At 34.6% G+C, this 23759-nt stretch overlaps 1 protein-coding gene across 4 annotated transcripts in view; it reads left to right on the top strand.

Annotated features, from left to right (window-relative positions):
• The window catches only part of PHACTR4 (phosphatase and actin regulator 4), a 105177-nt gene that overhangs the window by 19327 nt on the left and 62091 nt on the right, over window positions 1-23759 (top strand). For 3 of the 4 annotated variants that reach the window (XM_074305613.1, XM_074305611.1, XM_074305612.1), the window contains exon 2: window positions 13257-13324. In XM_074305613.1, the coding sequence (XP_074161714.1) occupies window positions 13309-13324 (16 nt within the window). In that variant the 5' untranslated portion in view covers window positions 13257-13308. Of the gene's footprint in view, window positions 1-13256; window positions 13325-23759 lie in introns of those variants that run through there. The other variant, XM_074305614.1, reaches the window with a different exon arrangement.

The following is a 23759-nucleotide window of genomic DNA, read 5'->3' as shown; positions in this document are numbered from 1 at the left end:
GAGGAACTTGCTCAGGATCTCTGTGCCAGCTTCTTTTCTCACCCTGACACTGCTTTCCACTGGGTGGCAGTAACTTTCCAGTTTTGAATCATGGAGCCATTTCATTGGTCCATTGAGGTCTGGCCCTTTCTCTGAAGCAATCCCTCATTGCCACCAGCATGTAACCTGTTTTGGGGTATTGCAGATATAGAAACTGAGAGTTGAAAAAGACCTCAGGGCTTGGGTCAACTCCAATCTTTATCCCTAATCATGAATATTGTACAGCATTCATGACTCATGGCCATCAATCTGTGGTTGAAGATTTCCAGTGATAGGGATACTATTTTCTGAGACAGGCTTTTTATATAAACCTTCCCAATCCTGTGCTTGGAAAGTTAATTTTTTTTTTAACTAATACATAGATTTTTCTTTTTATTCTGACTCAATTTAGTATTCATTGCTTTAACCTTTTGATTTTTCTTGAGGAGTCCTATGACTCATCTCACTGATCAATTGGACATCATTTGTATTGTGCTGGTTATTTGCTACTAGAAGCAATTCAAAGAGACCAGTTGTAACAAGTGACACTTGGGGTAATGTAATACTCAGAGTGGAGGCAGCTAGGTGGCATAATGGTTAAACGAGTGCCAGCCCTGGAGTCAGAAAGGACCTGAGTTCAATTTCAACTTCAAGCACTTACCAGCTATGTGATCCTGGTCAAGTTCTTTAACAGCTTTCTTGTTCTTAATTCACTGGAAAAGCAAATGGCAAGCCACTCCAGTATCTTTGCCAAAAAAAAACCCCTATGGTCCATGAGAGGAATTGATCACAAGTGAATGGCAACAGTTTTGTAGTCATCAACTTTGCTGAAACTATTGTTTCAATTACTATATTTGCTGATTAAGATTTTGTGAATTTAAAATAGGTTCCTCTTTGTTAGGATTACAAGGTGTGAACTCAGATTGTCTAAACAATTCTCTAGCTCAGAATTCATACCTTTGGTTCTGGCCTTTAAAGGGAGTTTACATCTTTAGAATTCTGAGGGAGAGTTTACATGTTTAAAGGAGTTAGAGGGAGCAAGTTCATTGGTTGAAGTGTTTCTCACAGTCCCATTCTCTACTAGGATAAAAGAGGCATCATCGAGCCTGGAGAACAGTCTAGACTAGGAGTTTGAGTTTAGACAGTGATCTGGAAGGAGAGTCTGGTTGGAGGCTCCAGAAGCTTCCTAAGAAACCTGCTCACAGAGGAAAAGATTTTACAGAAAAGAGATCTCCCAGACAAGGATTCCAATTGAGAGACGACAAGAACTTTACAATTTTGGTGCCCAACATGGGGCAAGGACTTATTCTGAGCCCTTCAGAGGAGCTAGCCTGGACCATCATGACACCTCTGTGTCTATAGTCTGTAAGGTTTTTAGCACAAGTATTATACTTTATCAAAGGCTTTTCAGGTGTCTAGGCAGCTAGGTGGCATAGGGGGATAGAGTGCCAGCTGTGGAGTCACAGAGACATGAATTCAAATTTGGCCTCAAGACACTTATTAATAATTGTGTGAACCTGTTTGCCTTAAGTTTCTCATCTGTAAAATGAATTGGAGAAGAAAATGGCAAACACTCCAGTATCTTTGCCAAGAAAACCCCAGATGGAGTTTGAGTCAGGACTGAAACAAATCAACTACAAAATATCAGGCATCTAAATCAGATAAACCTGTATTTTGAGATGTTTTTGTTTCTAATAGGATAATTTTTAAAAATTTTCTTTATTCGATAGTTTTATTTTTCCAGGTATATAGCTTTCAATATTCATTTTTGTAAGATTTTGAGTTTACATTTTCTTTTCTCCCTCCCTCTCTTACCACTCCCTATCTGAAGACAGCAAGCAATATGATATGGATTATACCTGGACAGTCATTTTAAACATATTCCCACATTAATCATGCTGTGAAAAAAAAAATCCGAACAAAAGGGAAAAACTACAAGAAAAAACTTGAAAAAAAGAAGATAAAAATAGTATGTCTCAATCTACATTTAATCTCCATAGTTCTTCTCTGGATATAAAAGGCATTTTCCATCCCAAGTCTCTAATATGATAAATTATATTACTTTATGTAAATTGAGATTGATTGTGATAAATGATTGATAAATTTCTATAGTCTGTGACAGGATTTTATTTAAAATTTTTAAATTGGTATTCATTTATGATATTGATCTGTTGGTTTAGGTATCAGAGCCACATTTATCTCATACAAAGAATCAGGCAGAATGCCTTTTTTCTCAGTTTTGTGAAAAATGTGTGTAGTGTTGGTACTAAATGATCTCCAAAAGTTTTGTAGATTCTCCTGTGGATCCAACACGAAAGACCATATTTTCCCTCCTTTAGTATTTCCTTTACAGCTAATTCTTTTTCTGAGTTTGAATTATTCAAAATTTCCAATTGGTCTTCTATAAGTTAGGGCATTTTATATTTTTTGAAGGTATTCTATTTCTTTTATATTCATACTTTTGTTAGCGTATAACTATACATAATAGATTCTATATTTTTAAAAAAATAAGTTTTTTTATTTATGTCTTTTATTTTTCTATCTACCCCAATTATCCTTCCCCCTTGCTCGTCTTAAAGAATCATTCCATATAACAAATAGTCCTTTTTATTTTTTTAACCTTTTTTAATGTTTTATTTTATCTTTTATATAGCTTTTTATTTTCAAAACATAAGCATGGATACTTTTTCAACATAGAACCTTACATAGCCTTGTGTTTGATTTTCCCCTCCTTCCCCCCATCCTCTCCCCTAGATGGCAAGCATTTTTTTTTAACATTTTAGGAAAATATGTTTTATTTATTTTTTATAATATTTTCCCCCCAAATACATGCAGTGATAGTTTTCAACATTCACCTGTGCAAAGCCTTGTGTTCCAAGGTGTTTTTCCTTTCCCTTCCCCCCTATACAGCAAACAGTTCAATATAGGTTAAACAATATAGGTTCTGCTGTACAAGAAAAACCAGATCAAAAGGGAAAAATAAAACACAAGAAAGAAAAAAAAAAAAAACAACAAGCAAACAAAGAACAATAACAAAAAAGGTGAAAATTCTATACTTTGATCCACATTAAGTCTCTATAGTTCTCTCTCTAAATGTGGGTGGCTCTTTCCAAATCACAAATCTTTTGGAATTGCTTTGAATCCTCATTGTTGAAGAGAATCAAGTCCATCAGAATTGATCATTACATAATTTTGTTGCTGTGTACAATGTTCTCATGTTTCTGTTCACTTCATTCAATATCAGTTCATGTTAAGTCTCTCCCGGTTTTTCTGAAATGAGCCTGCTGGATCATTTCTTATAGAACAGTAATATTCCATAACTTTCATGATACCATAATTTATTCAGCCATTCCCCAACTAATGGGCATCCACTCAATTTCCAGTTCTTTGCCACTTCTAAAAGAGCTGCTGCAAACATTTTTGCACATATGGGTTCTTTTTCCTTTTTTATGATCTGTAGGATACAGACCCAATATAGAAACTGCAGGATCAAAGAGGTATGCACAGTTTTATTGCCCTTTAGGCATAGTTTTAAATTGTTCTCCAGAATGGTTGGATCATTTCACAATTCCACCAACACTGTATTGGTGTCCCAGTTTTCCCATAGCCCTTCCAACATTTATCTTTTCCTGTCCTTTTAGCCAGTCTGAGTGACATAAAATAATCCTTTTTAAGGACAAAAAAAAGAAAATGAAGAGGGGGGGAATCAATATAACTAATGAATACAATGTTGAAGAAATCCAAAAGCATGTGCAATTTGTAACATCTATGGACTTCCTTGAAAGGATGTTTTTGAGTATCTTTTCTTATATCTTCATATAATTCTATTATAATCATTTTTGATTTTTCTGTGTGTGTGTGTGTGTGTGTGTGTGTGTGTGTGTGTGTGTGTGTGTGTGTGTGTGTGTGTGTGTTTCTTTCACTTTATATTGTTGTTATATTGTTTTCTAAGCTCTGCTTATTTTATTCTGCATCACTTCAGGTAGATCTTTCTATGCATTCTCTCCATTTATCATATAAATAATTTTCTTACAGCACAGTAATATTTCATTACCTTCATGTTCCACAATTTGTTTAGCTAGCTATTCCTCAGTTTGATAAGCATCTACTTTGTTTCTTATTCTTTGCTATTACAAGATGTGCCTCTATAAATGTTTTGATATGTAAATGGAGTAACTGTAATAGGCTCTGATAAATATTTTTATTTCTTCTGCTTATGAGGTGGCTTCTCTCTCTCTCTCTCTCTCTCTCTCTCTCTCTCTCTCTCTCTCTCTCTTACTTACTCATACTTATGTTATTTGTCACCTCTATCCTTGTAAGTCAAGTTGTTTGATTCTTTGTTCTTAGATCCATAGTGCCCAGTGCAGTCCTCCATATGGATCCTTAATAAATGCTTGTTGATTGATTGATACAGGAAGACCTGAATATTTTAGTTCGGTGAGAAGTGAAATAACCCTGGCAAAGTGGGTTTTTGTCAGATGGTTTTAAATATCTGGTTATGAAATTGTTTATTTGGAAAGCATTGTAGACTCCTGGAGGATTTTGATCAGACTTATTTTATAGTAGATGTTAGAATCATGGTTTGAGGAGGAAGGGACTAGAGGCAGGAAAATCAATTATGAGCCTGTCATAGTAATCTTGGCAAGAGAGAATAAATTCTGTGTATCTTGAACTAGAGTAAATGCAGTGGGAGTGTAAATTAGGGTTCCCATAGCTAATGATGGCTAAAAATTGGATTCAGATTTAGGTTTTCTCAATAGTAGCTCTTTCTGAGTTTAAAAATTAAACTTTATTTATTTCACCTTCATTTGTGAATGTACTGCCATCCTTTCCTTAAAAGCAACCGTTTTTTTACAACAAAGAAAGAAGGAAAAAAAAAAAAAAACACCCATGTAATCAAAACTAACCAGTATATCACCTGAGTCTGACAAAATAACAAGAATAAACAAAGATTAGTCAATAGAACAGACTAGAGGAAGCGAATTAATTACTATTTCAGTAGTATTTTATTTTTCCAATTAAACATATAATTTTTAACATTCTCTTTTTTTACATTTTTAAAAATTAATTTTATAATTATAACTTTTTTTTTGACAGTACATATGCATGGGCAATTTTTTACAACATTATCCCTTGCACTCACACTTCTATTCTGAATTTTCCCCTCCTTCCCTCTACCCCTTCCCCCTAGTTTTCAGTTTCAAATTTTACTCTCTCCATTTTAGCTACTCCCTTCCCAAGACAGCAAACAATCTGATATAGGTTATTCATTGCCAATAATTTTAAACATGTTTCCATATTTATCTTATTATGAAAGAAAAATCAGAAAACAAAGAGAAAGCAAACAAATGAAAAAGTTGAAAATAGTATACTTTGATCCTAGTTCTCTTTCTCTGGATTCAGATGATATTTTGTATTCCAAATCTATTGGAATTGTCTTGGATCCCTGTAATGTTGAGAACTAAGTTTATCATAGATGATAATCACACAATCTTGCCATTACTGTGTACAAAGTTCTCTTGGTTCTGCTCACTTCACTCAGCATCAGTTCATGTAAGTCTTTTCAGGCTTTTCTGAAATTAGCCTGCTCATCATTTCTTATAGAACAATAATATTCCATTACATTCAAATACCATCACTTACTCAGCCATTCCCCTATTCTTGGCCACTACAAACATTTTTGCACATGTGGATCTTTTTTCCTTTTCCTATCTTCCCTCCACAAGATGGCAAAAATCTGAAAGAGATTATACATTTATAATCATACTAAGCACATTTCCATATTAGTCATTCTGTAAAAGAAGAATCAGAATAAAAGAGAAAATCACAAAAAAGGAACACCGTAACAATAAAAAAGTGAAGATAATATGCTTCAATCTGCATTCAGACTCCATAGTTCTTTCTCTGAAGGTGGATAACATTTTCCAACCCAAGTCTATTGGAATTGTCTTAGATCATTGTAATACCAAGAAGAAAGAAGTCTATCAAAGTTGATCATCCACACAATGTTTCTGTTAAACTCTGTCCGATGTTCTGTTTACTTCACACAATATCAATTCATCTAAGTCTTTACAGGTTCTGAAATCCATCTGCTTATCATTTCTTATAGTACAGTAGAGTTCCATTACATGTATATTCCATAATTTGTTTAACCATTGCCCAATTAATAGACATTCTCTCAATTTCCAAATCTTTGCTACCACAAAAAGCTGGTATATTTTTGTACATGTAGGTCCTTTTCTCTTTTTTGTGATCTCTTTGGGTAATAGACATAGTAGTGGTATTTCTGAATCATACAATTTTATAGCCCTTCAGGCATAATCCCAAGTTGCTCTCCAGAATGGTTGGATAAATTCACAACTTTACCAAAAACATAATTGTGTTCATTTTCCTACATTATCTCCAACATTTATATTTTTTCCTTTACTGTCATATTAACCATATTTATACAGTTATCTTGCTATACAAGAAAAACTGGATATAGAAAGAAAAAAAAAAACCTGAGAAGGAAAACAAAATGCAAGCAAACATCAACAAAAAGCCTGAAAATGCTATATTGTAGTCCACACTGAGTTCCCATAGGCCTTTCTCAGGGTGTATGTGGCTTTCTTCATCACTGAACAATTGGAACTGGCTTGAATCATTTTATTGTTGAAGAAAGCCATATCCATCAGAATTGATCATGGTATATAGTCTTTTTGTTGCCTTGGATAATGATCTCCTGCTCATTTCACTCTGCATCAATTCATATAAGTCTCTCCAGGCCTCTATAAAATCAACTTCCTGATTGTTTCTTACAGAACAATAATGTTCCATAACATTTATATATTATAATTTATTCAGCCATTCTCCAATTGATGGACACTACAAAAAGGGAAGCCATTGATTTAAAAAAAAACAACAAACAAACGAAAAACCCTCATATACTACAAAATACTCAGCAGCAGTTTTTGTAACAGTTAAGACTTGTAAACAGAGTAAATGTCCATCAGTTGGGTACTGGCTAAACAAAATGTGGTACACAACTATAATAGAATACTAACTATGCTGTGATAAATGATGTCTGTAATGAATACCAGGAATCATGGAAAGAGCTAAATGAATTAATGCCCAAAAAAAGGTAAGCTATGTTTTAAAAAATTATAAATACTGTGTCATATATATATATATATATATATATAAATTTTATAATTATACATTTTTGACAGTATATATGCATGAGTAATTTTTTATAACATTATCCCTTGTATTCATTTTTCCAGATTTTCCCCTCCCTCCCTCTACTCCCTCTCCTAGATGACATGCAATCTCATACATTTTACATGTGTTACAGTATAACCTAGATATAATATATGTGTGTAAATCCAATTTTCTTGTTGCACGTTACGTATTGGATTCCGAAGGTATAAGTAACCTGGGTAGATAGACAGTAGTGCTAATATTTTACATTCACTTCTCAGTGTTCCTTCTCTGGGTGTAGCTGTTTCTGTCCATCATTGATCAGCTGGAAGTGAGTTGGATCTTCTTTATGTTGAAGATATCCACTTCCATCAGAATACATCTTCATACAGTATTGTTGTTGAAGTGTATAGTGATCTTCTGGTTCTGCTCATTTCACTCAGCATCAGTTCATATAAGTCTCTCCAAGCCTTTCTGAATTCATCCTGCTGGTCATTTCTTACAGAGCAATAATATTCCATAGCCTTCATATACCATAATTTACCCAACCATTCTCCAATTGATGGACATCCATTCATCTTCCAGTTTCTAGCCACTATGAAAAGAGTTGCTACAAATATTTTGGCACACACAGGTCCCTTTCCCCTCTTTAGTATTTCTTTGGGATATAAGCCCAGTAGTAGCACTGCTGGATCAAAGGGTATGCACAGTTTGATAACTTTTTGGGCATAGTTCCAGATTGCTCTCAAGAATGGCCAGATTCTCTGGAATTATGCCCAAAAAGTTATCAAACTGTGCATACCCTTTGACCCAGCAGCGCTACTACTGGGATTATATCCCAAAGAAATACTAAAGAGCGGAAAGAGACATATATGTGCCAAAATGTTTGTGGCAGCTCTTTTTGTTGTAGCTAGAAACTGGAAGATGAATGGATGTCCATCAGTTGGAGAATGGTTGGGTAAATTGTGGTATATGAAGGTTATGGAATATTATTGCTCGGTAAGAAATGACCAGCAGGAGGAATATAGAGAGGCCTGGAGAGACTTAAATCAACTGATGCTGAGTGAAATGAGCAGAACCAGAAGATCACTGTACACTTCAACAACAATACTGTATGAGGATGTATTCTGATGGAAGTGGAAATCTTCAACATAAAGAAGATCCAACTCACTTCCAGTTGATCAATGATGGACAGAGGTAGCTACACCCAGAGAAGAAACACTGGGAGGGGAATGAAAATTGTTAGCACTAATATCTGTCTGCCCAGGTTGCATATACCTTCGGATTCTAATGTTTATTGTGCAACAAGAAAATGATATTCGCACACATGTATTGTATCTAGGTTATATTGTAACACATGTAAAATGTATGGGATTGCCTGTCATCGGGGGGAGGGAATAGAGGGAGGGGGGGTAATTTGGAAAAATGAATACAAGGGATAATATTATAAAATATATATATATATATATAATAAAAAAAAATTAAAAAAAAAAAAAAAAAAAAGAATGGCCAGATTCTTTCACAACTCCACTAACAATGTATTAGTGTCCCAGTTTTCCCACATCCCCTCCAACATTCATCATTATTTGTTCCTGTCATCTTAGCCAATCTGACAGGTGTGTAATGGTATCTCAGAGTTGTCTTAATTTGCATTTCTCTGATCAATAATGATTTGGAACACTCTTTCATATGAGTGGATATAGTTTCAATTTCATTATCTCAGAATTGTCTGTTCATATCCTTTGACCATTTATCAATTGGAGAATGATTTGATTTCTTATAAATTAGGATCAATTCTCCATATATTTTGGAAATGAGACCTTTATCAGAACCTTTAACTGTAAAAATATTTTCCCAATTTGTTACTTCTTGTTTGAATTAGTATTGTTTGTACAGAAACTTTTTAGTTTGATGTAAATACCGTGTCTTAATGTAAATTGAGGAGAGGTAGTTTTAGGAAAGATGAGTTCTGTTTTGAATGCTTGAATTTAAGGTACCAATTGGGATATCCAAGTAAAAATGTGTAATGGGCAATTTGAAGTTGCAGAACTGGCTTTGAGGAAGAAAATATTAGAATTCATGGGCATAATTGAATTAGTTGGTTTTGCATTAACTGTTGGAAAGCAAAGACTGAATATGTTTGGGGGGCAGTTGTGATGGTCAGGCTAGATTTCTGGAGGACCTTAGGATTAGCCCAAGTCCTTTGTCTTAGTGGAGAAGTGATGAAGGCAGGACAGTCACTACGAGGCTAGTCAAAGATGGAATGTCCGTCTTCCAGTCCCTTAGCCCTTCCTTATATACCCTATTACAATTAGATCATTACAGCATACTGTGTATGTGTGAACTAGAGAACCATTATATCACCATAATAAGTACTAAGTATATATGTGAACTAAAAAAACATCATCTCATCAATTCCATTGAGTTAACATCTTGTTTCAAGCATACTTCTCTAGAGTTTTGGCTCTCTACAGGCAGTTGTGAATTGGTTTAGAATTTCATTTTTTCTTTCTTTCTTTCTTTTTTTTCTTTCTTCTTTTTTTTTTTTTTTTTTTTTTTTTTGGTCACATAGCCCTTTTACTAGCAACTTTCTTTTTTTTATTTATAGCTTTTTATTTACAAGATATATGCATGGGTAATTTTTCAGCTTTGACAATTGCAAAACATTTTGTTCCAACTTTTCCCCTCCTTCCCCCCACCCCTTGGTATAGAATTTCTGAAAACCAATTGGGATTATGTAAGAAAAATTAATCATGGGTTAGTATTCTTTGACCTAATAATACCACTACTTGATAGATATTTTAAGAGGTTCAGTGACAGAGAAGTTCCAGATAATCAATAAATGTTTTTAGTAATATTAGAGATGAACTCTAGAAGATTTGTAGGAAGGAGGAGAGGAACTTGGCAAGAGATTAAAAGATGGCAAAGATTGGGATCAAATAGTTAATTGGGACAAAAATCTTTCTGAGGATCTCTGATCAGTTTCTTGTATCTGAGGAACTGATTAAAATTTATATATTGTAAGAGCCAATTCCTAATAGTTGTTAAAGATCAAAAGATAGGAATAGGCAGTTTTCAAACAAAGAAATAGAAGATAAAACCATATGAAAAAAGGCTCTAAGTGTATTTTTCTAATAATTAGAGAAATACACATCAAAGCAACTTTGAGGTTCTACTTTGTGCCTATCAGACTGGCAAAAATGTAGAAGGAAAATGACTAGAGTGAAAGGGTTATAAGCAAAAAATATCCTCAGGCAAGTATCTCTGCCTTTCATGCATATTGATTTAAAAAGCTACAGATTAACATGACCTATGTTGGTATTGTATTTTTATTTGCTTTTTAAAACATCTCCCAGTTAAATTGTGATCTGATTCTGACTTCCACTTTATTTTTTTTTTTTTTAATCTTTGCACTAGTTTTAAGATTCTTGAAGCAACACTTAGAAACTATACCCTTAGAGTTGAAAATATTTTTGCCTCTTTCTTTCCCTGGTCCAATTAATTAATACAGACTATATCTGATTTGCCATTTCTAGCTTGAAATTTATTCTTCCTTTTCACAGACTCTATTCCAACCAAACTGGCTAGCAGAGGGCTGAATTTGGAGCAGTGAATATTTTTTTTTCTTTTTTCTTTTTAGTTAATTTTATAATTATAAATTTTTGACAGTACGTATGCATAGGTAATTTTTTACAACATTATCCCTTATACTCCCTTCTGTTCCGAATTTTCCCCTCCTTCCCTCCTCCCCCTCCCCTAGATGGCAAGCATTCCCATACATATTAAATATGTTCTAGTATATCCTTGATACAATATATATGTGCAGAATCGAATTTTGTTGTTGTTGTTGTTGCAAAGGAAGAATTGGATTCCGAAGGTATAAGTAACCTGGGAAGAAAATTTTAAAAAATGCAAACAGTTTACACTCATTTCCCAGTGTTCCTTCTCTGGGTGTAGCTGATTCTGTCCATCATTGATCAATTGGAACTGGATTAGATCGTCTCTATGTTGAAGATATCCACTTCCATCAGAATACATCCTCATACAGTATTGTTGAAGTGTATAATGATCTCCTAGTTCGAGCAGTGAATATTTCAAAAAAAAGAAAGTTTTCACTTGATTTCAGGAAAAGTTTGCTAATAATTAGACCAACCAAAGGTAGAATAGAATGTCTCTGCAATTATCATTTTCTTCTTCATTGGAATATTCCAAGCAAAGGCTAGATGATCACTTGGTCATTTGGTTGGGTATTTGGTTAAAGGGACTTTTTTAGGGTGGGAGTGGATTGATTGGGTGGTTCCAAGGCTGCAAAGATAAAGAATGAGAAAAGGATTCTTTGGACTCTGTTAAGAATTAGATGAGTGCAAACCTAACCCATGCTTCAGTTTCCATATATGTCAAATCAGAGAATTGGCCTTGATGCTTTCTAAATCTCATAATTCCAAAATTTGTTGATTTATGATCATTTGAAAACAGAGGAATTCATGTCCCTTTTCTGAAGACTTTTTCTGCTCTAGCAGGCTGAAGGTATGGGTTAGTTAAGAATTAAACCCATGGAATACCAAACAGAAGCAGCAAGGCCAAAGTTAGTCAGATTATTAGGTGGTATTAGAAATATAGAGATCAAAGTCTGAGGAAGAGAGGAGGCAGAGAAGTGGGATGGAACATCAATGGCTGAGCAATAAGGAATGCTTTTATCCTTGTCAGTCCTGGGTGAAGATCCCAGTTGGAAAGATAACTCTCAGTTGTCCTAGTAATAATATTCTTGCTAGTGCTGACATTTCTATTATACTAGAAGTAGAGAACATTCTTAAAGTTTGGAAAAGAAAAATAGAAAAAAATGATATTTTTGGAATAGGGAGTAGCAAACAAGTTCTCATTATCCTGAGAAGCAGTATGGTCTGAAAACTCTGGTTTTAGAGGACTTAGATCAGTTTGTAGATGTCAATTTCAAAATAATGGACCTTTTTAAAGTGAAGTAAAGTAAATTTTAGGTTAGCCTCAAAGAAAATGTCCTCTCTATTCTCTTGATGCCTTTGTCAAAGTTTAAAAACTGGCCTAGATGGATCTTTTACACAGTCAACATTTATTAAGAACTAGCTATGCCACCCTTTAATCCTGTAGTGTCATTATTAGATCTGTATCTCTTTGGGAGAAGAGAGGAAAATGTTTGTAACAACTTTTTTTTTTTGTTGTATTTTATTTTTTTCAAATACAAGCAAAAATAATTTTCAGCATTCACCCTTGCAAAACTTGTACAATTCTTCTAAACATATTTTCACATTTATCATGCTGCCAAAGAAAAGTCAGATCAAAAAAAATGAGAAAGAATAAAAGAAAACGACAACAAAAAAAGTGAAAATGCTATTGTTATATTCCAAAATTCAGTCTCCATAATCCTCTTTCTGGATTCACATACCTCTTTCCATCACAAGGCTATTGGAAAATTTGGCCTGCGTTACCTCATTATAACTTTGTTTTTGTTTGTCCTTTATTCTCAAAGAGGATCTGTGTTGTCAGGAAGATTATGTCATGATTTGCCTCCCTAAGATAGCATGCAATGTGATATAGATTATCCATGTACAATCATTTTAAACATGTTTCCTCATTAATTATGTTGTGAAAGAAAAAAAGGATAAAAGAATAAAAGGAAAAAAACTATGAGAAAAAAGGCAAACAAAAAAAATCCACATTCAGTCTCCATAGTTCTCTTTCTGGATGCAGATGGCATTGGTATTGCTAAGAAGAGCTAAGTCTGTCATAGTTGATTGGGATATATGTTTTGAGATTAGGAATGCAAACGACCAGATATTTTTTATTCAGGTTATCTCAGAAGACATAGTTTTACCAAGAGTACTAAAGCTTAAAATTACCAAGATTTTTGGGATATCCAATATGCAGACCACAACTTCTGGAACAATTTGTCTTCTCATTTTAATCAGCAAACATGGTCAATAAATTGTTTTTCCAATGTAAATGTTAATTATTTAAATGTAAAGGGTAGTCACATTTTGATTTTGAGAACACTCAATATGATACTTTTTTCTTGTTTGTTTTAGGAACTACAGCAATCCCCCTTGTTCCCTCCCATCAAAGCTGGTTAGTGGTGGCATGGAAGATACATTTGGTAAGTCCCTGCTACATTTTACTATCAACTGCCATCTTTTTCATTAAGTTAGCTGTTGTGTTGATGACAGATTGAAGTTTTTTATTAATAATTACTTACTATGTGCCAGGAATTATGCTGTTAAGTGCTGGGATACAAATATAGGGGGGAGAAGGGAGAAAGACATCCTAGCCCTAAAGAAACTCAGTCCAGTGAGGAAAGGGACATAAAAGAGGAAGCTTAGAAGGGTGGGTGGGAGGGAGGCAAGCAAGTGGAGAGTCACTGAAGGAAAGGAAAAGTCACCTAGAAAGTCCTGAACTATCAGGGCAGCCCATGGACTGCTGAGAAACTGCAGTTGGTAAAATGTTTGTCAAAAGTTGACTAAGCATAAAATGAGCATTCAATTTGAGCTTTCCCATTTTGCCCCATTATAAATGGAAGATCCTGAAAGACAATTATTTTTCCTTTTGTCTTTGGACCCCAGAGAGACTTTTGCATAGAGTAAACAAACACTTCAGGTTGTTTCTTGAATGACTTTTCTTTTTTTGAGGTGTGGGGGGGATTAAATTAGGATTAAGTTACTAGGGTCACAGCATTGGGAAGTGTTAAGTTTCTGAGGCTGGATTTGAATTCAGGTCCTCTTAACTCCAGGGCCAGTGCTCTATCTAGTGTGCCATCTAGTTGCCCCTCCTTGAATGATTCTTTTGGCATCTCCTTATGTTATTGTCTAGTTGTTGTCATTTTAATTCTATTGCTTCTAGATCTGATTAAGCAATTGTGAAAATAAATAAGGGGTCACTTTCTGGATTTTTCTGATTTTTATTTCTAGGCAGTAGGATTTGTTCCAGAATGACAAGACTGTTGATGTTGTTTAGTATTTCCTGTTTTAAAATGGAAATCACTTAAAAATGACAACTTCCCAACCTAAAGTAGTAAAAGTACTTTAGCAATGTGGATACTAAAGAACTAGAAAGAAAAGCTAACCTTTTCTTTCTTGATATTTCTACTGAAGTCACTACTGATTGTCTTTCTAGTGACAGTAGGGAAAGAAAACTAGGGTTTTACCATTTTTTTGCTGTTAATTTTATGAACTCAATAGCCCTCATATCTCCCTTACAAAAACAACGTATGGAGAGGAACTATATATACATTTTTATTTTATCAGTTACTTTACAGGCAATAGAAACTGAAATATCAGAGACTATGATGAGATGAAACAGAGGGTTTACTGTAGCTCCTAAAACAAACAAGAAAAAAGTGTGATACTAAGTATTCTCAAAATAAACATAACTACCTTTTATGGTTAAATAATAAATAAATCCCTTCTTTAGGGATGTGTTGATATACATGATTATGAATAGCTTTTATCTCATCTTGAACAGAGAACTACTTTTGGAAATCATATAAAGAAATAAAAAACCTGGAATTCCCTATTTGATGACTAACATAATTAAATGTCTATTGAAGATTGGGTGCCTTAGCAGAACTGGGGACAAGATTAATAAAACCATCAGTACTACTGGAACATCAGGAATATCAATCTGATCTGGTCAAATTGGCATAATCATTAGTTGCAACACTAGAGGGCAGACATCACTTTCTCTATAAATGAATTACAGCCAAGGAAACTGACCCAGATACTTTAAAGCTAACTTTTTTGTGAGGTAAATATTTAAAAGAAATGATCAGAACTATATTTATTTGCTTCATAAAATCCTAAGTATTTAAAGTCAGTGTCAATGGCTAAAGCAAATTGATTTTTCTATTTTGTTCAATTTGGGTTGAGGATGAAAGGAGGAAGGGAAAGAATCTAAGTGCTTATAAATTGAATTTTTTTTTTTAATATGCCCAGAGTCATTTAAAGCATGGATTGAAAATTTATTTCAGGTTATTCAAAGAAATAAGCTGAAGTTTGCATTTTGTATAATTTTTCTCTTAGAATCATTTGCATACAATCACTTTGGAAGAGGATAGTATCCCACATTTCTATGGCCACTCTTATCATTCTCTTTATTTCCTTTCCTTGTATATGTTGGATTTTCTTGTTTTTCCATTTGTTTTTAGAAAGTATACTGTATTTAAGGATTCTATTTACATTCTATTTATGTGTTTTTAGGATAAAACTAGTATTGTATTCATTAGAATAAGCTCTTATTTCTCAAATTAGTGGCCTTTTTAGTTTAGGGAAAGCATTTTACCAATTGTTTTGCCGATAAGGGGATTAAAAGGGTTTAGTTATACCAAAGGAGCTAACATATTTAAGGAGTTAAAGTGTATGGTATTAATTATTATGCATCACTGATTAAGCTTCTGTTCCTAACTCTTGGTTTTTTTTTTTTTTTTTTAATCAAAGATTGTGTTAACTTTGGTTTAAAGTAGGTTTACCTGAGAAATATGTATTTCTTACATATTTTGTATCAAGTCCATTGCACTCTGTGTGAATATCATGAAATTTTTGGCTACTTTTCTTTTAAAAGTCATTTTATTTCAGTTTTCACTTGAGTGGTACATGTGTGGTATGGAAATGGTGAGGGGTCACCATTTAATAAAAAAAAGCTGGAGAGATCTCTAGAGTAAAGCAAAGCTTATTGTACATTCTCTCCAGAAGGTCGTCCCACCTTTCGAGCAGACAATTGAAGAGAGGAAGCGCCTCCTGTGGGCAGGACAGCAAAACACTCCCTCCCACCACTGACCCTCATCCTCATTGGCTGAGAGTCTTACATTCTAAACTCGAGATCTACCCAAGAAATTCAACTTGACCAATAAGTACATAGTTGCCCATATTTGACTGAAATAGGGAGGAAATTGTGTCATGGGAGGATAGCAGGAAGGGGACTCAATTATGCCCTTGAATCAATGCTCAAAGTCCTTCAGGCCTACTCAAACTCTGAAGTAGATGAAGCTTTACTCGATTTTCATAACTGTCTTGAAAGATCTCACCTCATCTTATTCATACAGATATGTGAATTTTTTTCACTTTTCATCTTTTAATGATTCACTATTGCTTTATCACATTATCCTTTTCCAAACTTAACTCTCCTCCCATTCACTTAAAAGAGTATTAAAATTCCTGTTGTTTCCTGAAAAAGAAGGTAAAAGGAGACAGTCCAATATATTGCAATGGATAAATTTTCTAACAATTCTTTTTTTTTTTTTTTTTTCCCCTGAGGTAATTGGAGTTAAGTGACTTGCCCAGGGTCATATTGCTAGGAAGTGTTAAGTGTCTGAATTCAGATTTGAACTCAGGTCCTCTTGATTTCAGGGCTGGTGCTCTATCTACAGGACCACCTAGCTGCTCCCTAATTCTTTATTTTAAATTTTTTTAAAATATAGATATAATATGCTATACACCATTTACTAAATGCACTTCAGTTCAATTAAGCTAATGTTTATTAAATGCTTACCTTTGCACAACGATTTTATTCAAAGTTTATGCATTTATTATATTTTAATTTGTATGTTTGGAGCAGCTAGATGGCACAGTAGAGCACTGGCCTTGAAGTCAGGAGGACCCGAGTTCAAATCCAGCCTCAAACACTTAATACTTCCTAGCTGTGTAACCCTGGGCAAGTCACTTAACCCCAATTGCCTCAGTCAAAAAAAGTAATTTTTATGTTTACAATTCTTTGATGAAGAGATTTTGTTTTCCTATTGTTGCCCAAGTGGAATATGCAATAAATATATTGGCACTTTATATGCTTTTGATAAATGAGTTTGTGGGGGTTTTTTTGTTTTGTTTTGTTTTTGAAGAGATTCGGCAATAACACATTCCTTTTTTCTCTCCCCTTTTTGAATATGAGTGAGGAGATGATTAGGTTAATTAATTTTGAGATCCTGTTGCTGAGCTAGAGAAATTATGTACAACAAAACTCCCTCCCACATGAAAATAATTAAACTAGGAATTTAAAATTGTAAATCTTCAGAGATTAAAATGATGATTAAGTGAAGATAATCTAATTTCAAAGAATCAAAGGTAAAGAAAGAGAGTGGACCATTCCAATTGTAGGGCAAAAGGACTCTGATTTGAGAGTTTTGGGGTGTGAGAAACAGGCAATATGATTGAATGATAGGAATTATAAGAAGGCAAGAAAGGGCCAGGCTATCTGCAAATGCCCAGATTCTTTCATTTTTCCTCTGGATTTAATTTTCTTGTAATATCTTTGAAATGAATAAAATGATTCTGCCATTGCTAGAGCTACAAAGGTACAGGGAAAGTGATGAGGGAAGGCAGACTCAAATTGGATGTAATTCAGAGCAATCAAACATTAATGGAGTGTGCCTAAAACCAGATTAAAATGTAATTGGGAAATGTTTAATGTGATAAAAATACAATAAAACATAAATGATGTTAATTTGTGGTTTTCTAAGTCAATATTCATCTGTTTGTATTCGGGATTTTTTACCACTATGACAATATGTAGGATTTGAAAATTTGTCCAAATTAAATGAATCTTGAGGAATATTAATTGAAAAGAACCTATTCCTCTCCAAGATTCTGGACTTTGTAAGGAGAAACTTTCATTATCATGTCCCACAATCTACTTTTTCCTAGTAGCTTATTCCAGCTCTGAAATTTACACATTGGAAATATATTGTTTCTGAAGCCTTTTATCTCTGAATTGATGGCTCTTTCCAGAACCCCTGTTTATTTATTCTTCCTCAGGTCACACCACAGATTTTTTCTACCATTCCCCCAAGTTACTGTCTTTCATTTTCAACTTTTTATTATTCTATTAGAATATAAGTTCCCTGAGGATATATACTTTCATTCCGCTGATATTCCCAGATCTTAGCATGCATCTGGTGGAGCAGGTGCTTAACATATGTTTGTTAACTGACTGAGGAACCAAAATATTCTAGAAAGCTTAAGATAAAAATAATATTATAAGATGGGAGTTGGACAGAATCCAATGAGAGATAAGATATAATAATATAATAACAGTAAGGATAAATATAATGTTCTTGTTTGATTTGATTTTTTTTAATTTTTATTTATTTATTTTTTTATTTAGAATTTTTTCCCCACAGTATATATGCATGAGTAATTTTTTTTATAATATTATCCCTTGTATTCATTTTTCCAAATTATCCCCTCCCTCCCTCCCCCCCCATGACAGGCAATCCCATACATTTTACATGTGTTACAATATAACCTAGATACAATATATGTGTGTAAATACCATTTTCTTGTTGCACATTAAGTATTAGATTCCAAAGGTATAAGTAACCTGGGTAGATAGACAGTAGTGCTAACAATTTACATTCACTTCCCAGTGTTCCTTCTCTGGGTGTAGTTATTTCTGTCCATCATTGATCAACTGGAAGTGAGTTAGATCTTCTTTATGTTGAAGATATCCACTTCCATCAGAATACCTCTTCATACAGCATTGAAGTGTATAATGATCTCCTGGTTCTGCTCATTTCACTCAGCATCAGTTGATGTAAGTCTCTCCAGGCCTCTCTGTATTCCTCCTGCTGGTCATTTCTTACAGAGCAATAATATTCCATAACCTTCATATACCATAATTTACCCAACCATTCTCCAATTGATGGGCATCCATTCAACTTCCAGTTTCTAGCTACAACAAAAAGAGCTGCCACAAACATTTTGGCACATACAGGTCCCTTTCCGCTCTTTAGTATTTCTTTGGGATATAATCCCAATAGCAGCAATGCTGGGTCAAAGGTTATGCAGCTTGATATCTTGTTTGATTTTTAAAAAGCAACTTAAGTATGCAGTTGTGAAAGGCATATATATATATATTGCAGTTGGTCAGAAAAGAACCTGATTAATAGCCTGTTATAAGTACATATGAGCTAGCTGTATGATTAGTTATAAAAGCTAATGAGATCTTGGTTGCTTTCTAAAAGAAGTACAGTATCTAGGAATAAGAAGGTGGTATTGCTTTGATCATCAGTCTTGGTTTTTGTTTTTAAAGGAAATGGCTAGGATGACTTCAGAAATAAATGAAAGGGCCATACTTAGATAAAACTATTGTTGATAATAAGGAGGTGATTTTACTTACTCTCCAAAGTGTTTCAGTGGGAATCTTGCAACACGTTTGCATTATAACTCTCAGGGAACATTTTCCAACTATTTTTCTTCATTAACAGCATAAAACTATGTCTTGGGAACTGCCAGGCTGATGCACTGTGCTTTAGAGATGTGAAATGATTCAGCCACTTTACAAAACTTTTTGGAATTTTGGAGGAAAAAAGTTACTAAATGATTCAGACATAACTTGTTATACAGTGATTTCACTCTAGGGCTTAGTTATAAAAATTAGTTATAAAATCAAGGGCGGGGAACCTCTTTTTATATTAAAAGTGTTTTCAGTAGCATCAGTTATAGTAGCAAAAGACTAGAAACAAACCATGGATTCAATCACCGGAAGTAGCAGAATAAACTGGTATAAAATCGCTGCATCATAGAATTTTCGAGTTGGAAGGTGAATAAATTGTACCAGGAAAAAAAAAAGCCCCATTATAACATACTACATAGTGATCAACAGCTCTTTGCTTGAAAACCAAGGAAGGACAGCCCCTTATGCTCTCTCCTTTTAGCTATCTGTAAATGGAAGCACTTTTTTCTTATCATCAAGCTTGTTGGCTCTCCTTCCCATTATTCTAGGTTTCTGCTTCATCTATAATACCAGTCCTTCACCTGCGCTCTTCTCCCAGGCTTCTCTTCTCAGGCTTCTTTGGCCTGTTATCTTATGACATCAGTTTCAAGGCCCTTTATCCTACTTGTCTGTCACTGGATAATCTTTAACTTTTCACATATTTCTTAAGTTGTGCCTTAAACTGTGTATGACACTATCCTAGCAGGTGAGAGATTCTTGATTCCCTGACCAAGGATTTAGGAAGAAGAAAGGCTTTTTGTTTTTCTTTAAAAGCAATCTTTAGTAGATAGAGTACCAGCCCTAAAGTCAGGAGGACCTGGGTTCAAATATGGTCTCAGACACTTAACACTTCCTAGTAGTGTGACCCTGGGAAAGTCACTTAACCCCAATTGCCTCAGGGCCACCCCCCCCCCCAAAAAAAGGCAATCTTTGACATAACATTTTTTTTTTCTGTCCTATCTTCACTGGTGTAACTTAAACTCAAATTTTAGGCAAGAGAAAGGGAGGATGAGTCAAGGGTTTGGAAATCATCTCTAGATAATGGTTGACTAATTCTGTTAATGAACATAAGTGCTTCTCTTAAAAGTTGAAAAAGAACAAAGACTATAATTGGAAGGTAAATGAGATTCCTTTTCATGATCAAATTACTTGGACGTCTGGACTGAGTCTGTTTCTCTGAACCTTATTTTTCTTACTGTAAAATTAAAAGATTGGACTTTATAACCTCTTATTGAGAAATTTCATTAATTTCTTCCTCTCCATTACCCCATATGGGATTTTCTTGGCAAAACTACTAAAGTGGTGGTTTGCTATTTCCTTTTTCAGTTGAATTTACAAATAAGGGAGATTGAGGCAAATGAGGTTGTGACTTGGCCATGGTCACACAACTAAGAAGTGTCTGAGGTCCAAATTGAACTCGGGCCCAGCACTCTATATGCACTATAGTGCCACCTAGCAGCTCCAGATAACCTCTACTTTTCTTAAAGTTCTCATATTTAAATACTTTAAGTCTATACAAATTAGGTATTGGTGAGGTATTTATTTACTGAAAGTTAGGTACAGGAAGCAACTTGTTCCTGGTCCCCGGGCAGAACAATCCCCTGTGGGGCACAATAGAAAACATCCTTTGTGGGTTCATGGGATCTGGACTCAAATCCACCCTCTGCTGTTCATTCTCTTGATATCTATGCTGTGCCAGTGGAGCACAACCCCTGGTGATACACTATGTCTGTAGTCTGATGATTAGTCAAGCTAGAACCTTGTCTGCAGAATGGCCACAAAACACGATGGGAACTTTTTGGGCCTTCAGCAGCTATCAAAAATCCAAAGGGATTGTGATGTTCATCAGTAGAAGGAATACCCATACTAACAAATTAAAGATTATTGAAATCTATCAAGGAATAATGAAGTATCTAGTGTGTTAGATTTTTCTATTAAATTTATTACCTTAATGAATAGTACTTCTAGGGATCATACATAAGTCAGTGCTGCCAGAGGGATTTCTAATGCCCTTTCCCATTCTACAGAAATTGTATTCAGTGAATTCACCAGAAATAGGAGAATAATCTCTCATTTTCTCCACCTACCCTGTCCAAACTTGATCAATGTGGAGAAGTGTTGATTTTAAGCATCATCATAGGAAATGATGGGGAATAAGGGACAGTTTTGTCATTTTTATCAAAGCACAAATGCCAAACTACCTGACCCTCGGGGTGAGGGGGGGCAGGATGATCATTAGGCCAGTTTGCCTTGTAAAATGCTTTTTATGTCATTAGAGTTATAACTTTCACAGGTGTCAGACTCATGGACTATGTATGGAGAAGGTTATTGTGCTGTTGTTGGATGATGTTAATCCTTTTGGCCTATAAGTTCCTAGCTGATCACAGGCTTCTTTCTTGAGAGCAGGGGAGAGGAGCCCATTGAAAGAAAGAGCTGGTTGGGGCTTTCAGTATGCCAAATCCAGTGTTGGGGGCTTTGTATTCTTACATGGGAATTGCCTCTCAGCTAATCCTGTGACCTGTCTCCTGACTTTCCATCTCTTTGGAAGGCATTTTAAGTTTTGCTGAGAGAAACTTTGAAATTGCCATTTTTTATCTACTTCATACCAACAGTGTTATAAGGCTAGGGCAGCTAGGGGTTAGTGAGAGAATGTGGAATTGAAAGCTAGAAGTTACTGTGAGCAGTCCCAGGGTGCTTCATTGATCACAAGATCCTTGTGAGGATATGGAGTCAGGTGGAACTTTACATCCCCTTGTTTGGAATTTGGAGAGTTTGGTGCTGATACACTTATAAAGAGGATTGATTGTAAGCATTTTTTCCCCCTTAATGTGTGTTTTTGTATCTATAAACATTTGAATAAATTACCCTCGTATGGGGGGGGGGGGGAGGATTTATTACCTTAGTGTAATTCTGAATATATTTTTAGCTTTATCCCTGTAACTGAAATGGAAACCTAGGTCTAGAAAGTCCTAACTCAGTGGGTTATCCAAATATAATTTTGGTTTGGCTTCAAAATTAATTTGCTCTATACTTGATCCTAAAGATCTCTACTCTGAACTTTCTCATATTTGGCTTGGTGGTAGGATATGGATAAGCCACTTGTGAATAAATAATGAATTGTAATTGATGAATCATTTGCAAAACAAGGCTATTGAAACACCTACATGTGGGTGTTTCTGGTTTCTTTACATTCATTGCCTTTGAGTCACTTGATAACTATGTATTCATTACTCAGAAGTAATGTGTGTTAGCTATAACTTTTCTCATATTGTTATCAGTTGCATTGAGATCTTGTTAGATAATGTTCAGTGCAGTTAGTTAAAATGTTGTTATTTTAATAATCATCTGATCTTAAATATCTACTTGGTGAATGTTTTGGTTTTTCTATTTTTTTCAAGGTTTCCCTCTGATCTATTGTAATGAGTTTGAGGACTGCATGAGGTATGATTTCCCACTGATAAGGACATATTAGAAATCATTAAGTACAGTCTTTTCATTTTATCTCTGAAGCTCAGAGTAGGGAAATGATTTCTCAGAGGTAATACAGGTAATTGTTGGCATATTTAGAACTGGAATCTATATCTCTTTATTCTCAGCACATTGTTCTTCCTTTCATGTCATATATAGTGCTGGAATGTGTATGTTCTTTAGACATTTATTACTGCCCCACTTAATGATGTGAAACTACCTGACAAGTATTGCTTTTACTACTTACTGTTCTTTCCAGTGCATCCTTCCTACCAGTCGTAGATCTCTTCCAAGTGCACTGATCTATCATATCATGATCTATCATATCACTTCTGCTCAGAAATCTTTTTAGAGGTGTCCTATTGTTGCCTACTGAATAAAATCCCAAATTCTTAGCTTAACAGTGAAGACTGATTTCCCATGCTTACTCCAACATGGACTTGAACCAAATTGGATTTGTCCTAGTAAAATGTTGTCACTTGCAAAAGTATTACCTTACTTTTGAGATTTCTCAGAGGGCCCTGCTGTTCAGAAGTGATCTCTGTTCTCCTGCCTGGCATAGTGCTTCATTCATAAGTCATGCATCTATCTTGTTCTCTTTATATATTATATACCCAGATTTGGAGTTGGCCAGAAGTCATCTGTAGCGTAGAGTGAAAAGAGGACAAAAGTTGAAATTAGAGTACCTAGGATAAAATTTGGTTTTTTAGCTATATGATGTTAGTAGGCAATTTACCCTATTTGGAGCCTCAGTTTCTTTAAATGATGTCACCCCCTTCACAACTTTCACAAAATTCAGCCCTTTTCATTGTTCATAGATGGTCTTAATGAATATTGTGACCCAGACATCATTGGAGGATAGTCTT

The sequence above is a fragment of the Sminthopsis crassicaudata genome, chromosome 3 (genome assembly GCF_048593235.1).
Source record: "Sminthopsis crassicaudata isolate SCR6 chromosome 3, ASM4859323v1, whole genome shotgun sequence".
Classification (NCBI taxonomy): domain Eukaryota; kingdom Metazoa; phylum Chordata; class Mammalia; order Dasyuromorphia; family Dasyuridae; genus Sminthopsis; species Sminthopsis crassicaudata.
This window is presented reverse-complemented; position numbering and strand designations above follow the sequence as displayed.